This window comes from Aegilops tauschii, chromosome 7 (assembly GCF_002575655.3).
Source record: "Aegilops tauschii subsp. strangulata cultivar AL8/78 chromosome 7, Aet v6.0, whole genome shotgun sequence".
Lineage (NCBI taxonomy): Eukaryota > Viridiplantae > Streptophyta > Magnoliopsida > Poales > Poaceae > Aegilops > Aegilops tauschii.
Window position 1 is genome coordinate 61,364,083 of NC_053041.3, and position 22,067 is coordinate 61,386,149.

Consider the following 22,067-nt stretch of genomic DNA (forward strand, 5'->3'; position numbering starts at 1 on the left):
GGGTCAAGTCAATCACGTCATTCTCCTAATGATGTGACCTCGTTAATCAAATGAGAACTCATGTCTATGGCTAGGAAACATAACCATCTTTGATCAACGAGCTTGTCAAGTAGAGGCATACTAGTGACACTCTGTTTGTCTATGTATTCACACATATATCATGTTTCCGGTTAATACAATTCTAGCATGAATAATAAACATTTATCATGATATAAGGAAATAAATAATAACTTTATTATTGCCTCTAGGGCATATTTCCTTCACTAAGATCACACAGACCTCGCCCAATCACTCATGGTAAGTCTTCAGGTGACTTCCAAACCTTCACAAACTCGGTCACTCGGTGATCCACAATTTCCTCTTGGATACTCTAGACCATGACGCCTAACCGTATCTAAGATGCACAGTCTTCAAAGGTAACAGCGTCGGATCCACGCAGGATCAATCTCTTCAGTGATGCTCAATCACTTTGGGTTTGTCGGTGTTTGGGTTTGGGTTTCCTCACTTGATGATTTTCGCTCAAAGTCCTCGGAGGATGGGATGCACTCAAATGACAAGTGTTGGTTTCTCTCGGAGCAGCCAACCAGCTAGTGGTTGTAGGGGGCGGCTATTTATAGCATAGGGAGCATCCCGACATGATAAGACATAAATGCCCTTCAATGATATGACCGTTAGGTGGGTAGATATTTTGGGACAGCTCGCGCATCGTGACTATCAAATTCCTCAGGGCTATCATGTTCCTCACTTGTAGGCAATCTGCACTGGCGAATTCCTAACTCCTCAATCAGAACAAATTCCTCAGAGACCAGAAGAACTTCGTCTCTATCACTGAAGAAATTGACTGAGCTGTATGAGATTTCCAATGGCTTCACTCGAAGGGATTGGTAGGTGTAGGATTTTGATTTGAGCATCACTTCGAAATTTTTGCTTAGTATTTCCTCGGCCCCCTTTAACAGGACGGTGTTTCCTATGACTCAAGAAAGAGAAAATGAAACTACGAAAACAAAAGTCTTCACGCTTCATGTTCCTCGAATGAATACGAAGTCTTCAAGGTCACACCAATTTCTTCACTTTCAAAGTGTTCAGAAAGTCTTCAGAAATCCAAAGTCTTCAGTCGAAGAACTTCATTTTTAGGGGTCGACTTTCTTTGTAAATATCAAACTCCTCATAGACTTATAGACCTGTGTACACTCGCAAACGCATCAGTCCCTTAACCTATAAGTCTTCAATACACCAAAATCACTAAGGGGCACTAGATGCACTTACAATCTCCCCCTTTTTGGTGATTGATGACAATATAGGTTAAGTTTTCAACGGGCATAAACATATGAAGTGTAAATACTGATGTTGAGGAATTTGATTGCAAGATATAGAAGAACTCCCCCTGAAGATGTGCATAGTGAGGAATTTTCTTTTTAAGCAATGCACACTTGAAGAGTAGAATCATGGAGATCTCCCCGTATATCTTGTAATTCATACACGCATTTGACATATAATGTGAAGAATTTGAAATGCATGATGAAATATGGTGACTGATGTAATTCAGCATGCATGCATTAATATATATGAGGAATAAGCATGCAGAAGAACACATCAAAAGTATCAGGCCACCATCGGGTTTAAGTTTACAACTCGATTCAGCAAAGTCTTCAAAAGAATGAGAGTTGTAACTTAGCAAAAAAACACCCATATATGTAGACCCGCTTGAAGACTAACTCAAATTTCTCCCCCTTTGTCATCGAATGACCAAAAGGATTGAAAAATGAGGACTAACGCCCCTGAAGAATATCATGTTGAGGAAGGTGCGCCAGCGTTGTTGGGGTCGGTTGTTGTAGTAGGGTCGGCCGCAGTGTCGTCCAAATCTTCATGCTCGTCTGTGTCACGCGATGAAGAATATGAGCTGGCCACCAAGGAGGGAACTTTGACCTTCTTGAATTTCTTCGATGGTGGTTGAGACCAGTCAAAGTCCTGTTTGAGACCCATTTGCCTCAGATCTTCTTCACCATACAGATGTGACAGAACAGCCCAGGTGCGACCGAAGACTTCATGGAGGTAGTAATGGTGTTTCTTCACTGCATTGTGTGTAGCAGTCATGTTGTGAAGAATTGAACCAAACTGACGCTTAACCCATTTGTGGTTGCGATCCACCTTCTGGTGAAGACTGAGGAGAAGCTCACGATCAGTCATCACCCTTGGAGCTGTGCCTTGAGGATTTTGCTTTGAAGCATTTGCGGCAGAGTCATGAGTGGCAGAGTCATCATTGGTGGAGTAAGATGCAGCTTTGCGAAACTAACCATCCAATGGACGAATGCCTTCATCAATAACAGCAGCGGCCTTGCCCTTTTCATCAGCTGAGGAAAATGTTCGTTTGAGGACTTCAATGGGGGGCAAGTAGCTGAGATGATTTTGAAATCAGCCTTGTAGTTGAGTGAAGACCTTGTTCCGAGGAATCGCATAATCCAAGGAGCATAAGGCTTCAACTCAAACAGAGAGAGTGCAACATTTGCCAGAGTCCTCATGAAGAAATCATGGTAGTTGACAGGAATGCCATGCGTGATATTGAAAAGCAGATTCTTCATGATGCCAACGACTTCTTCATCATTTGAGTCATGGCCTTTGATTGGTCTCAATGTCTTTGTCAGAATGCGATAGACTGTCCTAGGCACATACAACAATTCCTTCACGAGGAATTTGGTCCTTGGGGCTTGACCGGGCTTCAACGGCTTCATCAACACTTGCATGTAGTGAGCGGTAAGTTCAGGTTCATGGTATAGGCAACGAGCACCTTCAAGGGGAGAACTGACAGGCAGGGCATGAAGCAATTCAGAGGCCGGTGCTTTGAAGTGAGTATTCTCTGTCATCTAGTCCAATACCCAAGACTTCACATCATTAGCATCTCCTGTGATGTGCAGCATTGCATAGAACTGAAGAATTAGCTCTTCATTCCAATCAACAATGTCAGTGCAAAAGTTGAGCAGTCCTGCGTCATGAAGAACACTGAGGACTGGTGTGAAGCAAGGCAGGGATTCCATGTCCACGTGAGGAATATGCTCATGGTCGAAGACTTTGTCTTTGTTGAAAAGCTGCGAAGAATAAAAGTTGGTTTGGCTGGCAGTCCAGAAACACTTCCTTCTAAGACAAGCAGTGTCATATGGGTTATACTCGGTCAAGAACACATGCTCGCCGAAGAAGTCATCGACCTTGAATTTTTGCTTCTTCGAGAAGGGATCCTTTGGCTTGGGCTGAGGTGTATCAGTTAATTGCATCACAACCTCATGAATCGCAATCTCAGGATCCACAGGCTGAGGAATTTCTGGTTCTTCTTTAGTGGCAGCCTGGGTCTTCAATTCTTCATCAATATTTACATCAGCACTAGTGGCTGGAATCTCTTCATGAATAGATGGAGTGGGGTGTGGGTCTTCAGATCCCATTTGAACTTCAGTATTCACTGGGGACTGAGGAAATTGTTGCAGAGGAGTGAACAAAGGAGAATTGGGGTGCTGACTTTCCCAAAAGTAATCGTTCATCACAGACGTTGTGCACCTAATGTCCACATCCTCATCTGCATCACTCATTTCTTCAACGCCGGCCTCTTCAGCAGTGAACTGAGGCATGGGCGATGAGACAACTGGAGTTGAAGGGATTGCATCCACTTCAATTTCTTCATCCAACTACTCTGAAGAAGAAGCAGAAGGAATATCTTCATCGGATCCGCTTGGGATCACGTATTCTTCATCAAAAGGAACAAGTTCCTTTGATGGCATGCTTGAGACTGGAACAACATCAATTGGATTCTCAAAAAAGCTAGTCAATGTCTTCATCTTCTTCGGAGCTGAAGAATCTGATGAAGTTGATGCTTTCCTTTTCTTCACAGCTGCACGCTCCGTAGCTTTGGTCTTCTTCACATCTGATGCAGAAGGAAGAATTGGACTTGGGGCAGGTGCAGGAGGAGCAGAGGAAATTTTCTCATTTACTCCAGGCACAACTGATGCAGTTGCCCTGGCATTTGCAGTTTCTTCAGGCACAACCGTTGAAGCTTCAGCTGTCCTGACAGATTCTTCAGGCGCAACACTAGAGGTTGCCCTGGCAATTTCATCAGCGGCTGGAATGCAGTCATCAGCCCTGGTACTAGCAGTTTCCTCATCAGCCTGATTTTCATCAGCGGTTCTGGCATGTTCTTCTATAGGCTGAGCAGATGACTCAGCCTAAGGAATTTCCTGTTGCGTTGGGGCTGCAACATTGGTAGTGAACTTCTCAGCTATCTTCACAAATCTGACCTTGGCTCCAAGCCAGTCAGCATAGTAGCGATCAAATTCATCACTCGGTTGCTTGATCTCTGATTGCAGAGCTACAAGTTCTTCAGGTGAAAGCTTCAAGACGTTTTGCTTCAGAAAGCGCTCTTTCTTGTACTGCGCTTTCTTCACCCTCCTCCCCTGTTCATATTTCCATTTCTCTTCATCAATGAAGGCAGTCAATAGATGACTTTGACCAGGAGTGAGGTTCATCTCAGGCAGAGGTGTGTCGGGGTCCTTGTGCCATAAGTCGATGAAGTCTAGGATCAACTTTGGATCTAGTATCAATGGCACATTACTGCCTTTGGCTCTAGCGGCCCTGAGCTGCCTGTCTCTGATGATTTTAGCGAGTTCTTGATCATCAGCTTCGTCGTCTTCGGACGGTACTTGAAAGGCGACCTGCTTCTTGTGAGGACTTGGTCGAGAACCTCGTCCAGCAGTGGCCTTTGTCTTCAGCAGTGTGGGGCCTGTTGAGGAATTTGGAGGAGCTGAAGAACTAGCAGAGGCTCCTGAGGCAATGGAGATGCTTGTTGTCCTTTGGCACGAGGCAAGATGCACAGGTGCTGAGGATTTTTACGGAGGAGCTGAGGACTTTGGAGGAGCTGGTGCAGCTTGAGGAATTTGCCGTGAGGGCTTTGAAGAACTTGGCCGTGAGGGCATTGCTGAGGAGCTTGGCCGTGAGGGCATAGAAGTTGAAGCATTGGGCTTGTGAGCAGGCTTCTTGGGCATAGCCTTTTTAGGCTTGCTAGCAGAGGCCTCAGCAGTGGCAGCAGTAGAATCTTCGTTAAATTTCTTCACTGCTTCTTTTGCCAGTTTGGCCAGTTTAGCTTGACGCTTGGCCCATTCCTTGGGAAATTCTTCACCTCTTCTGATGCTAGAGGGATTAGCAACTTGGCCAGGTGCCAATGGAGGTCTTGGGCATGGAGGGTGTACAGCGAATTTCTTCATGTACTTAGGTGTAACATAACGATATTCCCTCCATTCTCTGGCCCATCTCCTCTCTATCCTCTGGATGCGCACTTTGTTCTGATTCTTTGTCTCCTTGCCACGTTTGGCCTCATCTGGAGTGCAATATTCATCATAAATATCATCAGGGATCTCGAAAGCAGTGTTTGTTTCTGGTCTCTTTCCTCCCTTCTAAGGTTTCTTGCCATCAGCCATTTTCTTCAGTTGAGGAATATGAACAACAGAATTCTCTGAAGAGGTGTGCAACTTTTTTTCGAGGAACACTGCAAATGAGTTAAGTTGATGAGAACCTAGAGATTCAGCAGCGGACATGTGTACCTGTGAACAGAATATAGTTGCGAAGAATTTGGAGAGGTCATATGCGTTCTCAGAAGTTTTTGCAAAAAGAACAAGTTGAGGAATTTGACCAGATGAGTCTTGAAGAATTTCACTAAGTGTTCTTTGTCTTAGGTTCCAGAGTTCTATAGATTGAAAATCCACACAATTGAGGAATCTTGAAGAAAAATGTTGCTTAGGGAAACAGATCAGGAACAGATGTTTTGTGAGGTGTCTAGTGTGTGAGGATTTGAGGAATAAACACCTTTTGAAGATTTTGTGGGAAACATCCGAATCAACGAGGGCAGAAAAATTAACTTTTAATTACCCTTGACGAAGAACACGACGAACTGGGAAGTGTAGATTTGAAGCTCGTCGGTTCAGATCTTCCATGCCCTAACTTGGCTGAGGAAGACAGCTACGGCGGCGGCAGAGTGAAGAAATCCGCAGCCGGCGCGAGTACGACGGCGACGAGGTCGAGGCAGTGAAGCTCTTCCTCACCGGCGACGATGGAAGTAGCGGCGGCGCTAGGGTTTGAGAGGTCGAGCGGAGTAAAAACAAAGTGAGGAAGGGGAGGGGGTATTTATAGCCGAAGTGAAAAACTGCTCGCCTGAAGAAATTGGACGAACGTGTCCCTGACCCTTCTCATTCGCGTGACATGTGTCACCCACATACTGAGAGGTGGCGATCATGCCAGATTGTGGGTGAATAGATAACCATTTAGTGGAATGTGGAACGGTTTGAGCGGCAAACGCTGAAAATTCAGATAAGATCATTTTAAAGTTTCGTTCGCAAATTCTTCAGCTGACAAGGACACAGTGAAGATTTGAACGAGTTTCAAATAGAACGCACATGAAGAATTTGTTAATAGACTGGGTTGATTTTAGCATAGAGGGTGAAGGGTCCGATCACATTCACTTAGCAGAAAAACCAACTTGAAGAAATAGCAATAAGTGAATGATGTAGAGGACATAAACTCACATATATATAGCCAATGAAGAACAACAACGGAAAGAGTGAAGACTTCAAAAAGTTGAAGAAAATGAACAACTGAGGAATTTCAGGAAAAACTCAAATTGAAATTTTTTCAACTTTTGTTGGTGGCGTGACCCACCGTATAAGAATGATGATTTCATACACCGCGTACAATTATCGTAGGGTTCTGAGAATCAAATTCTTCGTTAATTTCTTCACACTTAGAGTGTTTGTCTTCATTGATTGAAGAAAAACGTTTCTTCGTGTGTTGCACATCTAAGTCATCAATTTTGCATAAGTGTTAGGATGTGTGTCCTTTTCAAAGGACATTCCAAGATTCTAGGATATTTAGCTCACATCTCATTTTGCTAAATCTCTTCTCATCCAAGGGCTTTGTGAAGATATCGGCTAGTTGTTCTTCAGTCTTCACATGCTCAATAGAGATGACGCCCTTCAACACATGATCATGAAGAAAATGATGACAAATCTGAATGTGCTTTGTCTTCGAGTGCTGAACTGGGTTATGAGCAATCTTGATGGCACTCTCATTGTCACAGTAGAGAGGTACATTCTTCATGTTGACGCCGTAGTCCTTGAGAGTTTGCTTTCTCCATAGCAATTGAGCATAGCAAGAACCAGCAGCAATGTACTCAGCTTCAGCAGTAGACAGTGATATGCAGTTCTGTTTCTTCAAGGACCAACAGACCAAGGATCATCCGAGGAAATGGCATGTGCCTGATGTTGACTTGCGGTCCACACGATCACCAGCATAGTTAGAGTCTGAATATCCAATGAGATCAAAATCCGAGCCCTTGGGGTACCATAATCCAAGTGTTGGTGTGTGAGCTAGATATCGAAGAATATGCTTCACAGCTATGGTGTGATTCCTTTGGTGTAGCTTGAAATCGGGCACACATGCAAACACTAAGCATAATGTCTGGCCTAGATGCACATAAATACAATAAAGAACCAATCATGGAGCGGTATACCTTTTGATCGAAGTCAATACCATTTTCATCAGTGCATAGGTGGCCATTTGTGGGCATAGGAATTTTGACGCCTTTGCAATCTTGCATGCCGAATTTCCTCAATACATCCTTGAGGTATTTCTCTTGAGATATGAATATGCCATTGCGTTGTTGACGAATTTGAAGACCTAAAAAGAATTTCAATTCTCCCATCATAGATATTTCATATTCCTACCTCATCATATAACCAAATTCGTCAGTGTAACATTGGTCAGTACAGCCAAAAATGATATCATCAACATATATTTGGCACACAAACAATTCACCATCATAAGATTTAGTGAAAAGAGTTGGGTCAAGTGAACCGGGTTTGAAGCCTTTCTTCATGAGGAATTCCTTCAAAGTATCATACCACGCCCGAGGGGCCTGCTTGAGGCCATAGAGGGCCTTATTGAGTCTGAAGACTTTGTCGGGATGCTTTGGATCTTCAAAACCTGGGGGTTGAGCAACATATACTTCTTCCTCAAGCTTACCATTGAGGAATGCACTTTTCACATCCATTTGATATAAAGTGATATCATGATGGTTAGCATAAGCAAGTAATATGCGAATAGCCTCAAGTCTAGCAACAGGTGCAAAAGTTTCATCGAAATCAATTCCTTCAACCTCTGTGTAGCCTTGAGCTACAAGTCGTGCCTTATTCCTTACCACAAGGCCATTTTCATCTTGCTTGTTGCGATAGATCCAATTTGTGCCAATGATATTATGCTTGCGAGGATCTGGACGTTTAACCAGTTCCCAGACATTGTTGAGGTCGAATTGATGTAATTCCTCTTGCATAGCTTGAATCCACTCAGGCTCCAGAAATGCTTCATTTACCTTAGTGGGCTCTGCGATAGAGACGAAAGCAAAGTGCCCACAAAAGTTAGACAAATGTGAAGCTCTTGAGTGTGTGAGAGGACCTGGAATGTTGATGTCGCTGATGATTTTCTCAATCTGCACTTCGTTTGCGACGCGAGGATGATCGGGTTGTCGTTGAGGAATTGGATCAGCATTTTCTTCAACACCATTTTCCTCAGGTGCATCAGCATGATGTTCTTCACGTTCTGGAATGACTTCTTCAGCAGATTCTTCGGTAGGAATGACATCCTCAGTTGCCTTGAACTTGATGGATTCCTCAGGTACTTTTCATCTAGCACGGGAGGTAGGTGCTCTCTTTGCGAGCCATTAGTTTCATCAAAACGCACATCTACAGTTTCAACAACTTTGTGGTGAACGTTGTTGAAGACTCTGTAGGTGTGCGAGTCCTTTCCGTAACCAAGCATAAAACCTTCATGTGCTTTCGGTGCAAATTTAGAATTGTGATGAGGATCTCTAATCCAACATTTAGCACCGAAGACTTTGAAATAACTCACATTGGGTTTCTTGTCAGTGAGGAGTTCGTATGCAGTCTTCTTGAAGAATTTGTGAAGATATACCCTGTTGATGATGTGGCACGCAGTATCAATTGCCTCAGTCCAGAAACGACGAGGTGTCTTGTATCCATCAAGCATAGTGTGAGCCATCTCAACAAGAGTCCTATTCTTGCGCTCCATGACGCCATTCTGCTGAGGAGTATAAGGAGCAGATAACTCATGAGTAATACCAAGTTCATCAAGATAGTCATCAAGACCAGTATTCTTGAACTCAGTTCCATTGTCACTTCTGATGTGCTTTATCTTCACACCAAAGTTGGTTGAAGCCCTCGAGGAAAATCGTTTGAAGACTTCCTGCACTTCATGTTTGTAAGTGACAATATGCACCCATGTGTAACGAGAGTAATCATCAACAATAACAAAGCCATATAGAGATGCTTCATTTGTAAATGCAGAATAGTGATTAGGACCAAAGAGATCCATGTGAAGCAATTCAAATGGTCGAGCGGTAGTCATGATAGTCTTTGCTGGATGTTTGGCCTTGGTCATCTTTCCAGCTTCACAGGCTCCGCACAAGTGATCCTTGAGGAATTTGACATTCTCAATGCCAATGACATGCTTCTTCTTCGCGAGCGTGTGCAAATTCCTCATGCCAGCATGACCAAGTCGTCGATGCCGTAGCCAGCCTTCTGAAGCTTTTGCAAGTAGACATATAGCTGGTTGTGGTCCTGTACAGAAATCAACAATATACAAATCTCCTCTCCTAAAGCCTTCGAAGACTTTGGAATTGTCAGCTTCCATGATCACAACACAACGATACTTTCCAAAGATAACAACCATATCAAGATCACAAAGCATTGAGACTGACATGAGGTTGTATCCTAAGAACTCGACAAGCATGACTTTGTCCATGTGTCGATCCTTTGAGATCGCAACCTTACCTAGACCCAATACCTTGCTTTTGCCTTTGTCAGCGAAGATGATATGCTTCAGATGCGATGGAGATAAGGGAACGTCCATCAATAGATTCTTGTCACCAGTCATGTGATTAGTACATCCACTATCGAGGACCCACTCAGTAGCTTTGGGTAGATCATCCTGCAGATGAATTAGTGCAACTTACGAACTCATATACTTCATCAGTGAAGAATATGACATCAATTCCATAAGATCAATTTCATCAAGCAATAGAACAAATAAAGCAGTAGGAGGACGTGAGAAATGAGAATTCATTTCTTCATGATTAGCCTGTGTCCTTTCAGGCAATTTTCAGGTCTCCAACAAATTCTTCAGACGTTTAAGCACGTGTGGAGACCTGACCCTGCATAAGAGATTAATTCTTTTTCTTCACCACCCACATCTGAAGGGGTGGCAAAGAGTTCATCATTCTGCAAGCTTCATAAGAGAACGGTGGCATAGAAGCCATTCCACTTTGTTTCACATAAGAGGAGTTAGGATAAGAATATGAATAAGCAGAGAAATTCTTCGAGGACTTATGAACATAATGGTTAGAAGAATAATGCTCATATTCATAGCCCTTAGTTCTTCCCTGCGAAACAGAAGTGTTAGCACGATGATGTTCATATGAGGACTTTGATCCTTTTGAGGAATTTGATCCACGTGAGGAATTAGGTCCGTATGAGGACTTGGATCCATATGAAGAGTTTGGTCCATATGAAGAATTTGATCTGGGGTTCCTATTCTTCATAGGTGGTGTCATGATGACATTCACCTGAAGACTTTCAAGACACCTTTTGGGAACCCAGATTTTCTTCATAGGATAACCGTTCCTGCAGTTAGTGCCAATATATCTAGCAAATGCATCACCATTCTGATTTTTGAACAGTTTATAGTTGGAGTCAAATGACTCATCAGAAGAATGAGGAGATTCACACGTAAAGCCAGATAGAGTAGATGGATCTACTGGAGGTCCCTTTGCAGCAACCCATGAGGTTTTGGGGTACTGCTCAGGCTTCCAGTATGTTCCATTAGCATTGAGTTTCCTCTCAAAGGCAATACCCTCTTTCCTAGGGTTCCTGTTGAGGATTTGCTTTTTAAGCACATCACAAAGAGCCTGATGCCCTTTGAGGCTTTTGTACATGCCTGTCATATACAATTCCTTCAGCCCTGCATCATCAGTGATACTAGAAATGTCCTCAGATGAGGAATTAGTGATAGCAGAGACAGGTGAAGAATTTGTAACATTAGAAGCATTTGAACATTCAGGTGAAGAATTAGCATATTCACGTTCAATGCACTTCAAACATGGAGGAACAAATTCTTCCTGAGCAGCGTTGATTTGTTAAGCAAGTAATGAATCGCGCTCCTTCTGAAGATCTTCATAACTCACCCTTAGCTTTTCAAGATCTTGCTTTCTTTGAAGAAATTCATAAGAAAGCTTCTCATGATCAGATAAAAGAGTGTTATGATGACTTTCAAGGGTGTCAAACTTAGAGTGAAGTCTCTGAAGACTTTCAGCCAAAGCTTTCGATTGATCCATTTCTTCACCCAACATATCATCGCTCTTACCCAGCATGTATTGAACTTTTTCCAAAGCTCTTTGTTGTTTAGTGGCAAGGGAAGCAAGTTTGGCATAACTGGGTCCAAATTCATCACCAGATTCATCATCACTGGACTCGGATAGGTAGCATTCTGTTACCTTAGCACCTTTTGCCATAAGACATGGTGTAGAGGATGATGACTTTGGTTCGAATGTCATAGCTTTGAGTGATTACTTGAAATCCTCAAACTAAGGATCATGACGAGTTCGATGACCTTCATAGACCTCAGAGAGTCGGTCCCAGATAAGCTTCTCATGGCTGAGGTGCATGATATTCCTGAACTGATTTTGAGACAGGCAGGAGCAGATGACGTCCTTCACCGTGAGGTTGAGAAGAGTGTACTTGCGAATGTCATCAGCTTCCGCCATCTTGCACAGATCGGTAAGACCAATCTCAGTGACGGTCCACAGCTCGCTATTCATCGTCATAAGGCGCTTCTTTATCATGGCCTTCCACTTGGGATAATCGTGACCGTCAAAGATGGGGCATGACATAGTCTTCATTCCTGTGGTCGACATAACTAAAATTCCAGGCGGTTAAACCAAAATCACACAGAACAAGGGAGTACCTTGCTCTGATATCAATTGAAAGTGCGTTAAGTCGACTAGAGGGGGGTGAATAGGCGATTTTTATGAATTCTTCACTGAGGAAATTCAGGGTGAGGAAATTCCTAAGCGAAGAACTACTTGCAGCGGAATAAGTACTCAGATGCATACATGACATAACATAAACATGGACATCATGAAGAAATGAAAACAGACACAGAGTACAGGAAGCGTAAGCACAGGATAAAACAGGATGAAGACAAACAGACTAAAGAAATTAAACTTAGGAAATTGAGAAAGTCTTCAGTCAAAGTCTTCAAACAGATATGAACAAGCACACAACATAGTAATGAGGAAATGAAAGAGTTGAGGAAATAGAACCAGTAGGCTTGGTGAAGATAGTGATTTCGTAGACCAGTTCCAACTGCTGTGATAGTTGTACGTCTGGTTGGAGCAGCTAGGTATTTAAATCTGAGGACACACAGTCCCGGACACACAGTCCTCACCGTATTCTCCTTGAGCTAAGGTCACACAGACCTCGCCCAATCACTCGTGGTAAGTCTTCAGGTGACTTTCAAACCTTCACAAACTCGGTCACTCAGCGATCCACAATTTCCTTTTGGATGCTCTAGACCATGACGCTTAACCGTCCGAAAGATGCACAGTCTTCAAAGGTAACAAGCGTCGGATCCACGCAGGATCAATCTCTTCAGTGATGCTCAATCACTTTGGGTTTGGGTTTCCTCACTTGATGATTTTCGGTCAAAGTCCTCGGAGGATGGGATGCTCTCAAATGACAAGTGTCAGTTTCTCTCGGAGCAGCCAACCAGCTAGTGGTTGTAGGGGGGCTATTTATAGCCTAGGGAGCAGTCCGACATGATAAGACATAAATGCCCTTCAATGATATGACCGTTAGGTGGGTAGATATTTTGGGACAGCTGGCGCATAGCACAGCAACGGTCGAAAATTTGACTATCAAAATCCTCAGGGCTATCATGTTCCTCACTTGTAGGCAATCCGCACTGGCGAATTCCTAACTCCTCAGCCAGAACAAATTCCTCAGAGACCAGAAGAACTTCATCTTTGTCACTGGAGAAATTGACTGAGCTGTATGAGATTTCCAATGGCTTCGCTCGAAGGGATTGTAGGTGTAGGATTTTGAGTTGAGCATCACTTGGAATTTTTTCTTAATATTTCCTCGACCCCTTTAACAGTACGGTGTTTCCTATGACTCAAGAAAGAGAAAATGAAACTACAAAAACAAAATTCTTCACGCTTCATGTTCCTCGAATGAATACCAAGTCTTCAAGGTCACACTAATTTCTTCACTTTCAAAGTTTTCAGAAAGTCTTCAGAAATCCAAAGTCTACAGTCGAAGAACTTCATTTTTAGGGGTCGACTTTCTCTGTAAATATCAAACTCCTCATAGACTTGTAGACCTGTGTACACTCACAAACGCATCAGTGCCTTAACCTATAAGTCTTCAATATACCAAAATCACTAAGGGGCACTAGATGCACTTACAGTAGTCCATTCGTTTTCTACATTTTGTAGTTTGCTTCACAAACCAGGGTGATGCTATGTATCGCGCGCGCGAGCAGCAACGCATGCTTGCCAATGCCAACTTCAGGTGGGACGACCCATCTGCTTCCGATCGCTAGGGGGTAAATTTGATCACTATGTGCAAGCCTCCCAGCGAGCAAGGGAGTGCATAATTTCCTTGATTTTTTATTATAGCTACTTTTATTTTTAATAAAAAATACATTCTTTTAAAAAAAATCTGAATTTCAAACAGTGTTCATGAATTAAAAAAATGTTCACAAATTTGAAAATAGACATGAATTTTAACATTTAATGAATCAGAAAAATATTTGCAATTTCTAAAAATGTTCACAATTTGAAAAAATGATTGTTAATTTTTAAACAGCATGACTTTGGAAAATATTTTCGAATTAAAAAATTCAAAAATAAAATATGTTCATGAATTTTATAAATTTTAAAATAGTAATGAATTTTTTTACGAATTTTAAAACTAAAAAAAATCCGGAACAGAATGATAATTTAAAAAAAATGAATAACCGATCCGGAAGCTTCCCAAAACCGGCTGAGAAGCTTCTAGACTCTCCCACGAAAATGCCCGGTAGTACTTGATGGGCCGGCCCATAGGCAACAGCGCTCTAATGCTCGTATGGGCAACACATATCATCGGTGCACAAACCAAGCCCTCACGACCAGAACTGGAAGTGTTTCTAAAAAAAAAAAAAGACCAGAACTGGAAGCATGCTGAGTTTTTCGTGAGTCCTCAAAGAAAGAAGAGATGTGGCGCGACACTGTGGTTAAACACATGTGAGTTAGACGACTCGCTCATCCTCTTCTTAAATGGTTGCAACCCATTATCTATTTTTTCCTCTTTATGCAACTATGTCACATCATCAAGTCATACATGTGGTCATAAGTTATAATTTATGCACTAATTTATTCATGCAACCATGCCACCTCAGCAATCATGCATGTCTTTCACTAATTTTTGTGCGGGCATAGACAGTCATGCTACACATTTTTGTAGTATGACCTATATATATTTGTATATTGGATGCTTGGAGCAAATATATGTATGTGATGTTACGCATTTTTGATTCACGGATGTGGTCATAAGTTACAATTTGTGTACTAATTTATTCATGCAATCATGTCACCTCAACAATTATGCATGTCAATTAGTTTCACTAATTTGTTATAGCATGACCTATATATATTTGAATGTTGGACGCTTGGAGCAAGTATATGTAAGTGATGTTACACATTTTTGTTAGAAAATAGCACCCCGTTTGACTTCAATCCAATAGATATCTCTTTTTATACAACATTTGTCACATAGTTCAGATATTTTACTGTTTTTTTTGAAATATATCCTGAGATCATTTGTTTTTGCCATAGTTTTAGTTTTGTTAGCATCTATTTAAGCACTTGTTTTACCAAGGTTTCCACAGCAAACGTGCGGTGCATCATCTAGAAACACTAACTACTTCCTCTGTTTGGCTTCGTCATGGACCTGATGAAATTGGCACCTTATGCCATCGCAATTTTGACAATCTTTCTTGATTAATACAATCCTTTCTTTTTGTAAAAGAAAAAAGACTACTCCCTCCATATCATAGTTGTTATCATGGTTTTAGTTTGGAATTAAACTTAAACCACGACAATAATTATGAAACGGAGGGAGTAATTATTAATGCAATTTAATCTATTACGCGGTACAACATAAAGCCATCACCGCATACTCGATTCCTTGCTTCCCCGTCTACGAACATATTCTTTTATATAATATATCCTAACCATAATCAGTGGCATATATCTACGCTAACTAAACTCAACTAGTTCCCCTAAAAAACTAAACTCAACTAGTAGATTGAATCCTAATTAGAGGATAATGCTAGAGACAATGATTATACCCTTGATGTGTATGTTGCTGGCTTTGAGGTGCTGTCAGATCTGCTTGCCGACTGACCGTCGTGTCGAGATTCGTCCTCATTCCGCACCATGCCAACGTCCGATTCAACCTAGAGTCGGACACCTCAGCCCTGAGCCCTTCTCCATGCTTCAACCCCACGCCACCACTGCCCCCGCTCCAACCCCTCCATCGCACGCCACCAGAGCGCTTCGATGGTCGACATCCACCATAGCCCCGCCACCACATGCCTCACTGGACAAATTCCTCTAGGCCATCGCCAGATCGGGTCACAAACCATCGAAAAATGGCCCGATCTGCTGGATTTGGTGGCTCTCCAGCTTGGATTTTGGGCGATTGGGAGTGGGCAAGATGAAGAAATCAGAGAGAGAGAGAGAGAGAGAGAGAGAGAGAGAGAGAGAGAGAGAGAGAGAGAACCGCGGAGTTATCCCGTGCCATTTCAATTGCGGTGCAAATGAAAAGGAACTCTTCGCTGCGGGTGACAACGAAGACCATAATGCCGGTTGGTAACGGCAATGAAGAGGATTCTTCATTCATGATGGCAATGAAGAGTAACTCTTCATTCGTGATGGCAACAAATGGATGATAAAACTGAAATTTCTTCAAACGGGGTTATAGTTTGGTGATTTCGTAAAAAAATGTAATAATTTTTAAAACATACCAGGGACAACCATGGCTACTTTGTGGCAGCAGCTTGCAGCAAGATTCCTTTTGCTGAAGGCACGAGTACAACGGAAGTGCGTGCCCTTCAGGATGGTTTCTAGCAGTGTCAGTCGGTTTCAATAGGCTGATGGTAAAAGCAGACTACATACGTGTTATTTTTTGCGGGGGAGTACATTGGTGTTGTTGAGGTACTGAACAATTCCTCGGGTTGGTGTCAGTCGGATGGAAAAAAACATGGTTAAAGCAGACTATATAGATGTTGTAGAGGTAATGCCCTATCAAAGGACATGTGCGCTCATCGGGTGTGCCTGCAACGTGTTTCAGAAAAAGAAGTTGTTTACCCATAAAAAGAATCTTATCTTGTGAATCGTATAACATCTTTTTATCTTTATTCATAAATTTGGGATACATGTCATCTTACTCTAATTTTTCTTAATAATATAATATGACCAAAAGATGCCTTCGGATACGAAAGGACGCCTCATCGTGCCATGTTGCATAGACACTTAGAGAATTTTGACCACAAAAGTTACTCCATCCGTGTCCTACAATATGAGATGTTATTACGATCAACATATGGAGGAAGTTCTAATGATAATCTTATCCTTATCGCAAAAGAAATGATAATCTTATCCCACAAGATAAGAATAAGATAACATGTTATGTCCCCGCAGAAAAAAGATAAGAATAAGACAAAATGTTATGTTGACATCTACTGTACGTACGACAGAAGAGTCATCCAATGACGAAATCTCGGTGAAGAAAGACAGTGACATGTACTTTCACGTTGTGACGTCCATTAATTAGGTAACCACCACGGGCACGGCCTTGAGTGGGACAGCCATCATATTGGCGGTGGTGAACCTCTCGCTCACGTCCAGCTCCTCGGCCGACATGCCGTCCGGCAGCCGCCACTCGAACGCGTGCAGCAGCGAGGCCAGGATGAACGGCAGGACGCGCTCCGCCATCGGCAGGCCGGGGCACAGCCTCCGGCCGGACCCGAACGGGATGAACTCGAACGCCTTGCCCCGGAAGTCCACCGCCTGGTCCGCATCGGCCATGCCGAGGAACCTATCCGGCACGAACTCGTCGGGCCTCTCCCACGCCGCCGGGTCGCGCATTATCGCCCACGCGTTGAAGATGACTGTCGAGCCCTCCGGCACGGCGTAGCCGCCGATCTCCACGCCTTCCTCCACGGCCCGGTGGGGCAGCAGTATCGGCCCCACCGGGTGCAGCCGCATGGCCTCCTTCAACACGGCCTGGAGGTACGGCAAGCCCGCCACGTCGGTCTCGCCGATGCTCTCCTTGCCGCCGAGAGCGTCGTGTATCTCCGCGCGGACCTTGGCCATGACTCCTGGGTTCCGGAGCAGCTCGGCCATCGCCCACTCGACGGTGAGGGCCATGGTGTCGCTCCCGGCCGTGAACAAGTCGAACAATATGGCCGTCAGGCCGTCGCGGGCGATCTTGCCCGTGGAGAAGAGCTCGAGGAGCGAGTCCAGGAAGTCACCGTGAGAGAGCTTCTCCTCCGTGGAGGTGTTGGCCATACGACGGTCGATTATGCCATCCAATATGAGCAAGATTTTCTCGATCCGCATCGCCGACCAGCGACGCCACCCTTGCAAGTCGAGCCGCCGAAGGAAAGGGACGAGGTCGGAGATGTTGGGCTTGGCGATCACCGCGACGAGGTCCTCGACGAGCTCCCGCATGCCCTGCCCCGACTCGGCGGCGCCCATGTCGACCACGTCGACGGAGCAGAGCGCGCTCGACACGAGGTTGAGCACGCCGGCGTACATGACCTGGCCTACGTCCACCTCCCTCCCGGCGCGGCCGCGGAAGTAGCTCACCATGTCGCGCACCTTGCGCTCCCGGACGCCGCGCGCTGCGGCGAGGGCGCGCGGCGAGAAGGCGTGGGCGGCCACGATGCCGCGCAGGCTCTTCCAGAGCGGGTCGGAGCTGGGCAGCCACAACATAGACCGGTCGGCGAAGCCGAGGCCGCGCGCGGCGTCCGGGACGGCGCGGGCGGCCAGGCGCCGGTCGTGCCTAGTGAACGCTTCCCGGGCCGCGTCGCGCGAGGACACCACCACGGCGGTGGTGAGGCCGAGCCTGAGCGTCATGACGGGGCCGTGGGCGCGCGCGTGGCGCGCGAGCGTGTGGTGGAGGTTGCCGCGGCGAAGGCAGAGCAGGTTGCCGACGAGCGGCAGCGGCGTGGGGCCCGGCGGAATCCGCCCGCCCCCCGTGCCGGCACGGCGCGCGGGGCTGGCCAGGAAGTAGAGGAGCGAGGCGACCGCGAGCGTCGCCCATATCGGCCAGAGCTCGATCTCCATTAGCTCGTTCTTGTGATGCGGGTTGCTCAGGCGGGGGCCCGTCGGTCTATGTTATAGATGTAGATTGCACAGCTAATGCCAATGCTGTTTCGTTGGTTGGTGTACTAGCTACTCGTGGCTGGTTAAGAGAAATGCCACGACGAACTTTTTTCAGAGGAAGCTTCACAGAAAAATGCCGATGGAGGCCGAGCACCTCGTGGACTTAAATTCATCCCGGCAGTCACATGCACTGAGCTGACCCGGTATTATAGCGTCCTGTTCCCCCTATCGCTGCACTGAAGCATGCATTCAGGCAGAAAGGATGCTCCATTGGAATCTAGCACAGGGAACAGCCCTCGACAACCGTTCCATTTTTTTTGTTTTATTTTATTTTTTTTCATTTTCTTTATTCTTAAAGGGTAATACCAATGCAACTAATTCATTCTTCCTCAGAAAAGTTCATTATTTTTATCTTATTTTATTTTTCTTTTATTTTCTTTGAAGGTAATACCAATGTTGTTAATCTATTCCTTCTGACGGAAATTGCACTATTATACAATTGTTATATATTATGAAATGACGCAATTTCTGTGTAAATTTCATGCAAATTTTGTCATTATTTTTTATTTTCTTTCTTCTCAAAGGGTAATTCCAATGTCACTAATTCATTCTTTCTTAAAAAAGTTCATTATTTTTATATTGTTTTAGTTTATATTTATTTTTTTTCTTTTTCAAGGACAATACTAATGCCACCAATTCATTCCATATTAGAAAACTTCTTTTTTGGAAATTACACTAGTATATACTAATTCTTGCAAATTTAAAAAGTGCAATTTCTTTGTAAATTGTGTGAAAAAATAATTTTTTTATTTTAACATAGTACAAACGCAAGCGCCCATTCATACACGCATACACTCACCCCTATGAACGCACACACGCATATGCTACCCCTATGAGCACCTTCGAGAGACTGAGCCAGCATATCATCTTGAGATTTACGAAGTCACCGTGGGCGCCTCGTCGTCGACGGCAACGTCTCCTCTCATTGAAAGCGCATCGCCGGAAATCCTGAAATGAATCCAGGAATAATGTAAGCACCAGGACCTGAACCCTGGTGGGCTAGGGATACCACTGTCCCTCTAAGCATCCAACCACAGGTTGGTTCGCTTTTTTTTTCCAATGGCAACGCCAATGTCCATTCATCCTTATAAAATGTATACATGTAGGTAACACACGATATGTTTTTAAATTATATTAGAGTATGAAAATTGAATTATTATATGTTTATTCTTTGCATATTACAAAAAGTGCAATTTCAGTGCAAGGTTGTGTGCAAGTTTTTTAAACTTTTGTCATCCCCTTTCTTTTTAATGTGTACCAATGCCACATTCATTCTTTCTTTGAAAATAATAATAACTTATACGTAAATTGTATGCAAAAAAGATCACTATTTGTTTATTTTGAGTCAGTTAACTAACCCGAATTGTATTTCAGTCGACTAACATGCATGGGTTGTTAGTACTAGATTGACATGCATTTATTTAGCTACTAGCGATCGATGGGAGAGAGTGCATGTGCGTACAGGGACTTGCAGTGACATACAATACTTTGTTTCAACCGATGAGAGAGATTGCATTACTAGCGATCGATGGGAGAGAGTGCATGTGCGTACAGGGACTTGCAGTGACGTACAATATTTTGTTTCGAAATAGTCATGTACTCCTATAATACTTGAGATGCATCCATGCATGCGTTTGAAGGTTGCGTCCTCCCCAGCGTCCATACGTGATCAATCTGCGGGTTTATTAATTAGGTAGGCTTTGTTTAGTTTAAACAGAAAAGAGAGATTCTCTTTCCTCCTCCACAAGAAAAGCTCTTGTCCTCCTGTCGGTGCCGCCGCCGGTCCGTCCCATCTCCGATGGCCTCTAGGCTATGGAGGTGCGCAGGATCTCGGCCCCCCGCCGGCGAGAGGGACCCTGTTCTTGTTCTTGTTAGAGTCAGCGTCTTGGTTGAGGCTGTGTGGCGGCGGCGACGTCCTTAATAGGAATAATGTCTCCCACGTTCTATCCTCATCCCGATGGTGCGTCTAGCATCGTCGGAGGGCGTGTGGAGGTTTGTCTCTGTCGGATCTTGCGGGATTTGGTCGATGTTGGTCTTGGGTGGACCTAATTGGATCCGTATTTGTCTTCCTTTAGGTGTTTACATGTTTGGTTCTTCTGATCTATGACTTTCTTCATCGGCGATGGTCGCTACTCTGGTGCGCTGGTCCTACGAGGCCTTAGCACGACGACTTCCCGGTTGTCTACTACAACAATGTTTGCCCGACTCCGATGAGGGAGGGGCGATGACGGCGGCGCGCCTTCGCTCGCTTCAGTGTTTGTAGTCGTCGCTAAGTGATCCACGAACATGGTTGTAATTTTTATTATCTCTGTTGTTCTTTTTACTGACATAATTAAAGATGAATAGATTGGAAATTTCTCGTAAAAAAAAGAAGGTTGCGTCCTCCGACCCAAAAGAAAAATAATTCGGAAGAGGAAGGTAGCTAGCTAGCAGCGTTGGTTTAGGTACGTACTCCTTCTGTTTTTAAAAGAGTGTACTTTCAGCTTTGTTGGAGGGTTAAACTATCTTAAGTTTGACCGAGTTTGTAAAAAAAATCAACATTTGTGAAACTAAATAGGTATATGGTAAAAATATATTTTATCATGAATATAATTTACTAATTTCATGGTATAAATATTGGTGTATTATTGTATAAATATGGTCGAACATTAAAAAGGTCGACTTTACAACAAAATTATAATTATACTCTTTTAAGGATGGATAAAGTATGTACGTTGCTTATGTACGTACACTACTCAGCGCTGCGCGTACGAATTGCTGAAACAAGTTTGGTCAGTCGACTGATCTAAATTTAATTTTCACTCGATTGACCCATAGTCAGTCCCAAACCTTGTGTGCTATTGTTGGCTGGCTATAGCATGTGCTACCAGCACAAAAATGCCTAAGGCCGTGTTTAGTTGTCTGTATCATTTTTTGTCATTTTACATGCGCGACTCAACATGGTTTAACTGAGCAAATGTAGACTAAAACTGCATGTAGTTTGGTTGTCCACATTGCATTTAGAGCAACTTTAACACGTCGATTCAGACGGGCACGTGTTTTATCTGTTTTTTGCCTGTTTGGGTCGGCCACCCGTCCGCTCGACGTCCACCCTCTTTTGCGTTTGGGTCGGTCGTGCGTCCAACATGCGGATGCATTTTTTCCTTGCGGCTGGCCTATCGTGTTTTTTTTTTCAAATATATGAAAATTTAGCCCCTAGCTCACAAATCTAAACAAAATACAAATATCTCATAGGTTCACAACATAAATATGTCATAGTTTATAAGCCAAATAAAAATTAAATTGTCTCAAATACATTTAAAAAAAGATAGCCGATACATCTATTGGTTGTCAAAGTAAGCCCACATATGCTCAACCAAATCATCTGACCATGTTCTTAGAAAACCCCCTAACATTTTAGGTAATCAACCCGCCGCCCATATTTAAGTCCAACGATTTTTTTTGTTTTAACAGAACCCCCCCCCCCCCCCCCCCC

At 43.8% G+C, this 22,067-nt stretch overlaps 1 protein-coding gene across 1 annotated transcript; it reads right to left on the reverse strand.

Moving 5' to 3' along the window:
• Positions 1-16,678: 16,678 nt before the first annotated feature.
• On the reverse strand, positions 16,679-18,665 carry LOC109755515 (cytochrome P450 76M5). The gene has a single exon (XM_020314415.4). The coding sequence runs from the start codon at positions 18,491-18,493 to the stop codon at positions 16,973-16,975; it is 1,521 nt and encodes a 506-aa protein (XP_020170004.1). The 5' UTR covers positions 18,494-18,665; the 3' UTR covers positions 16,679-16,972.
• Between the last annotated feature and the right edge of the window lie 3,402 nt (positions 18,666-22,067).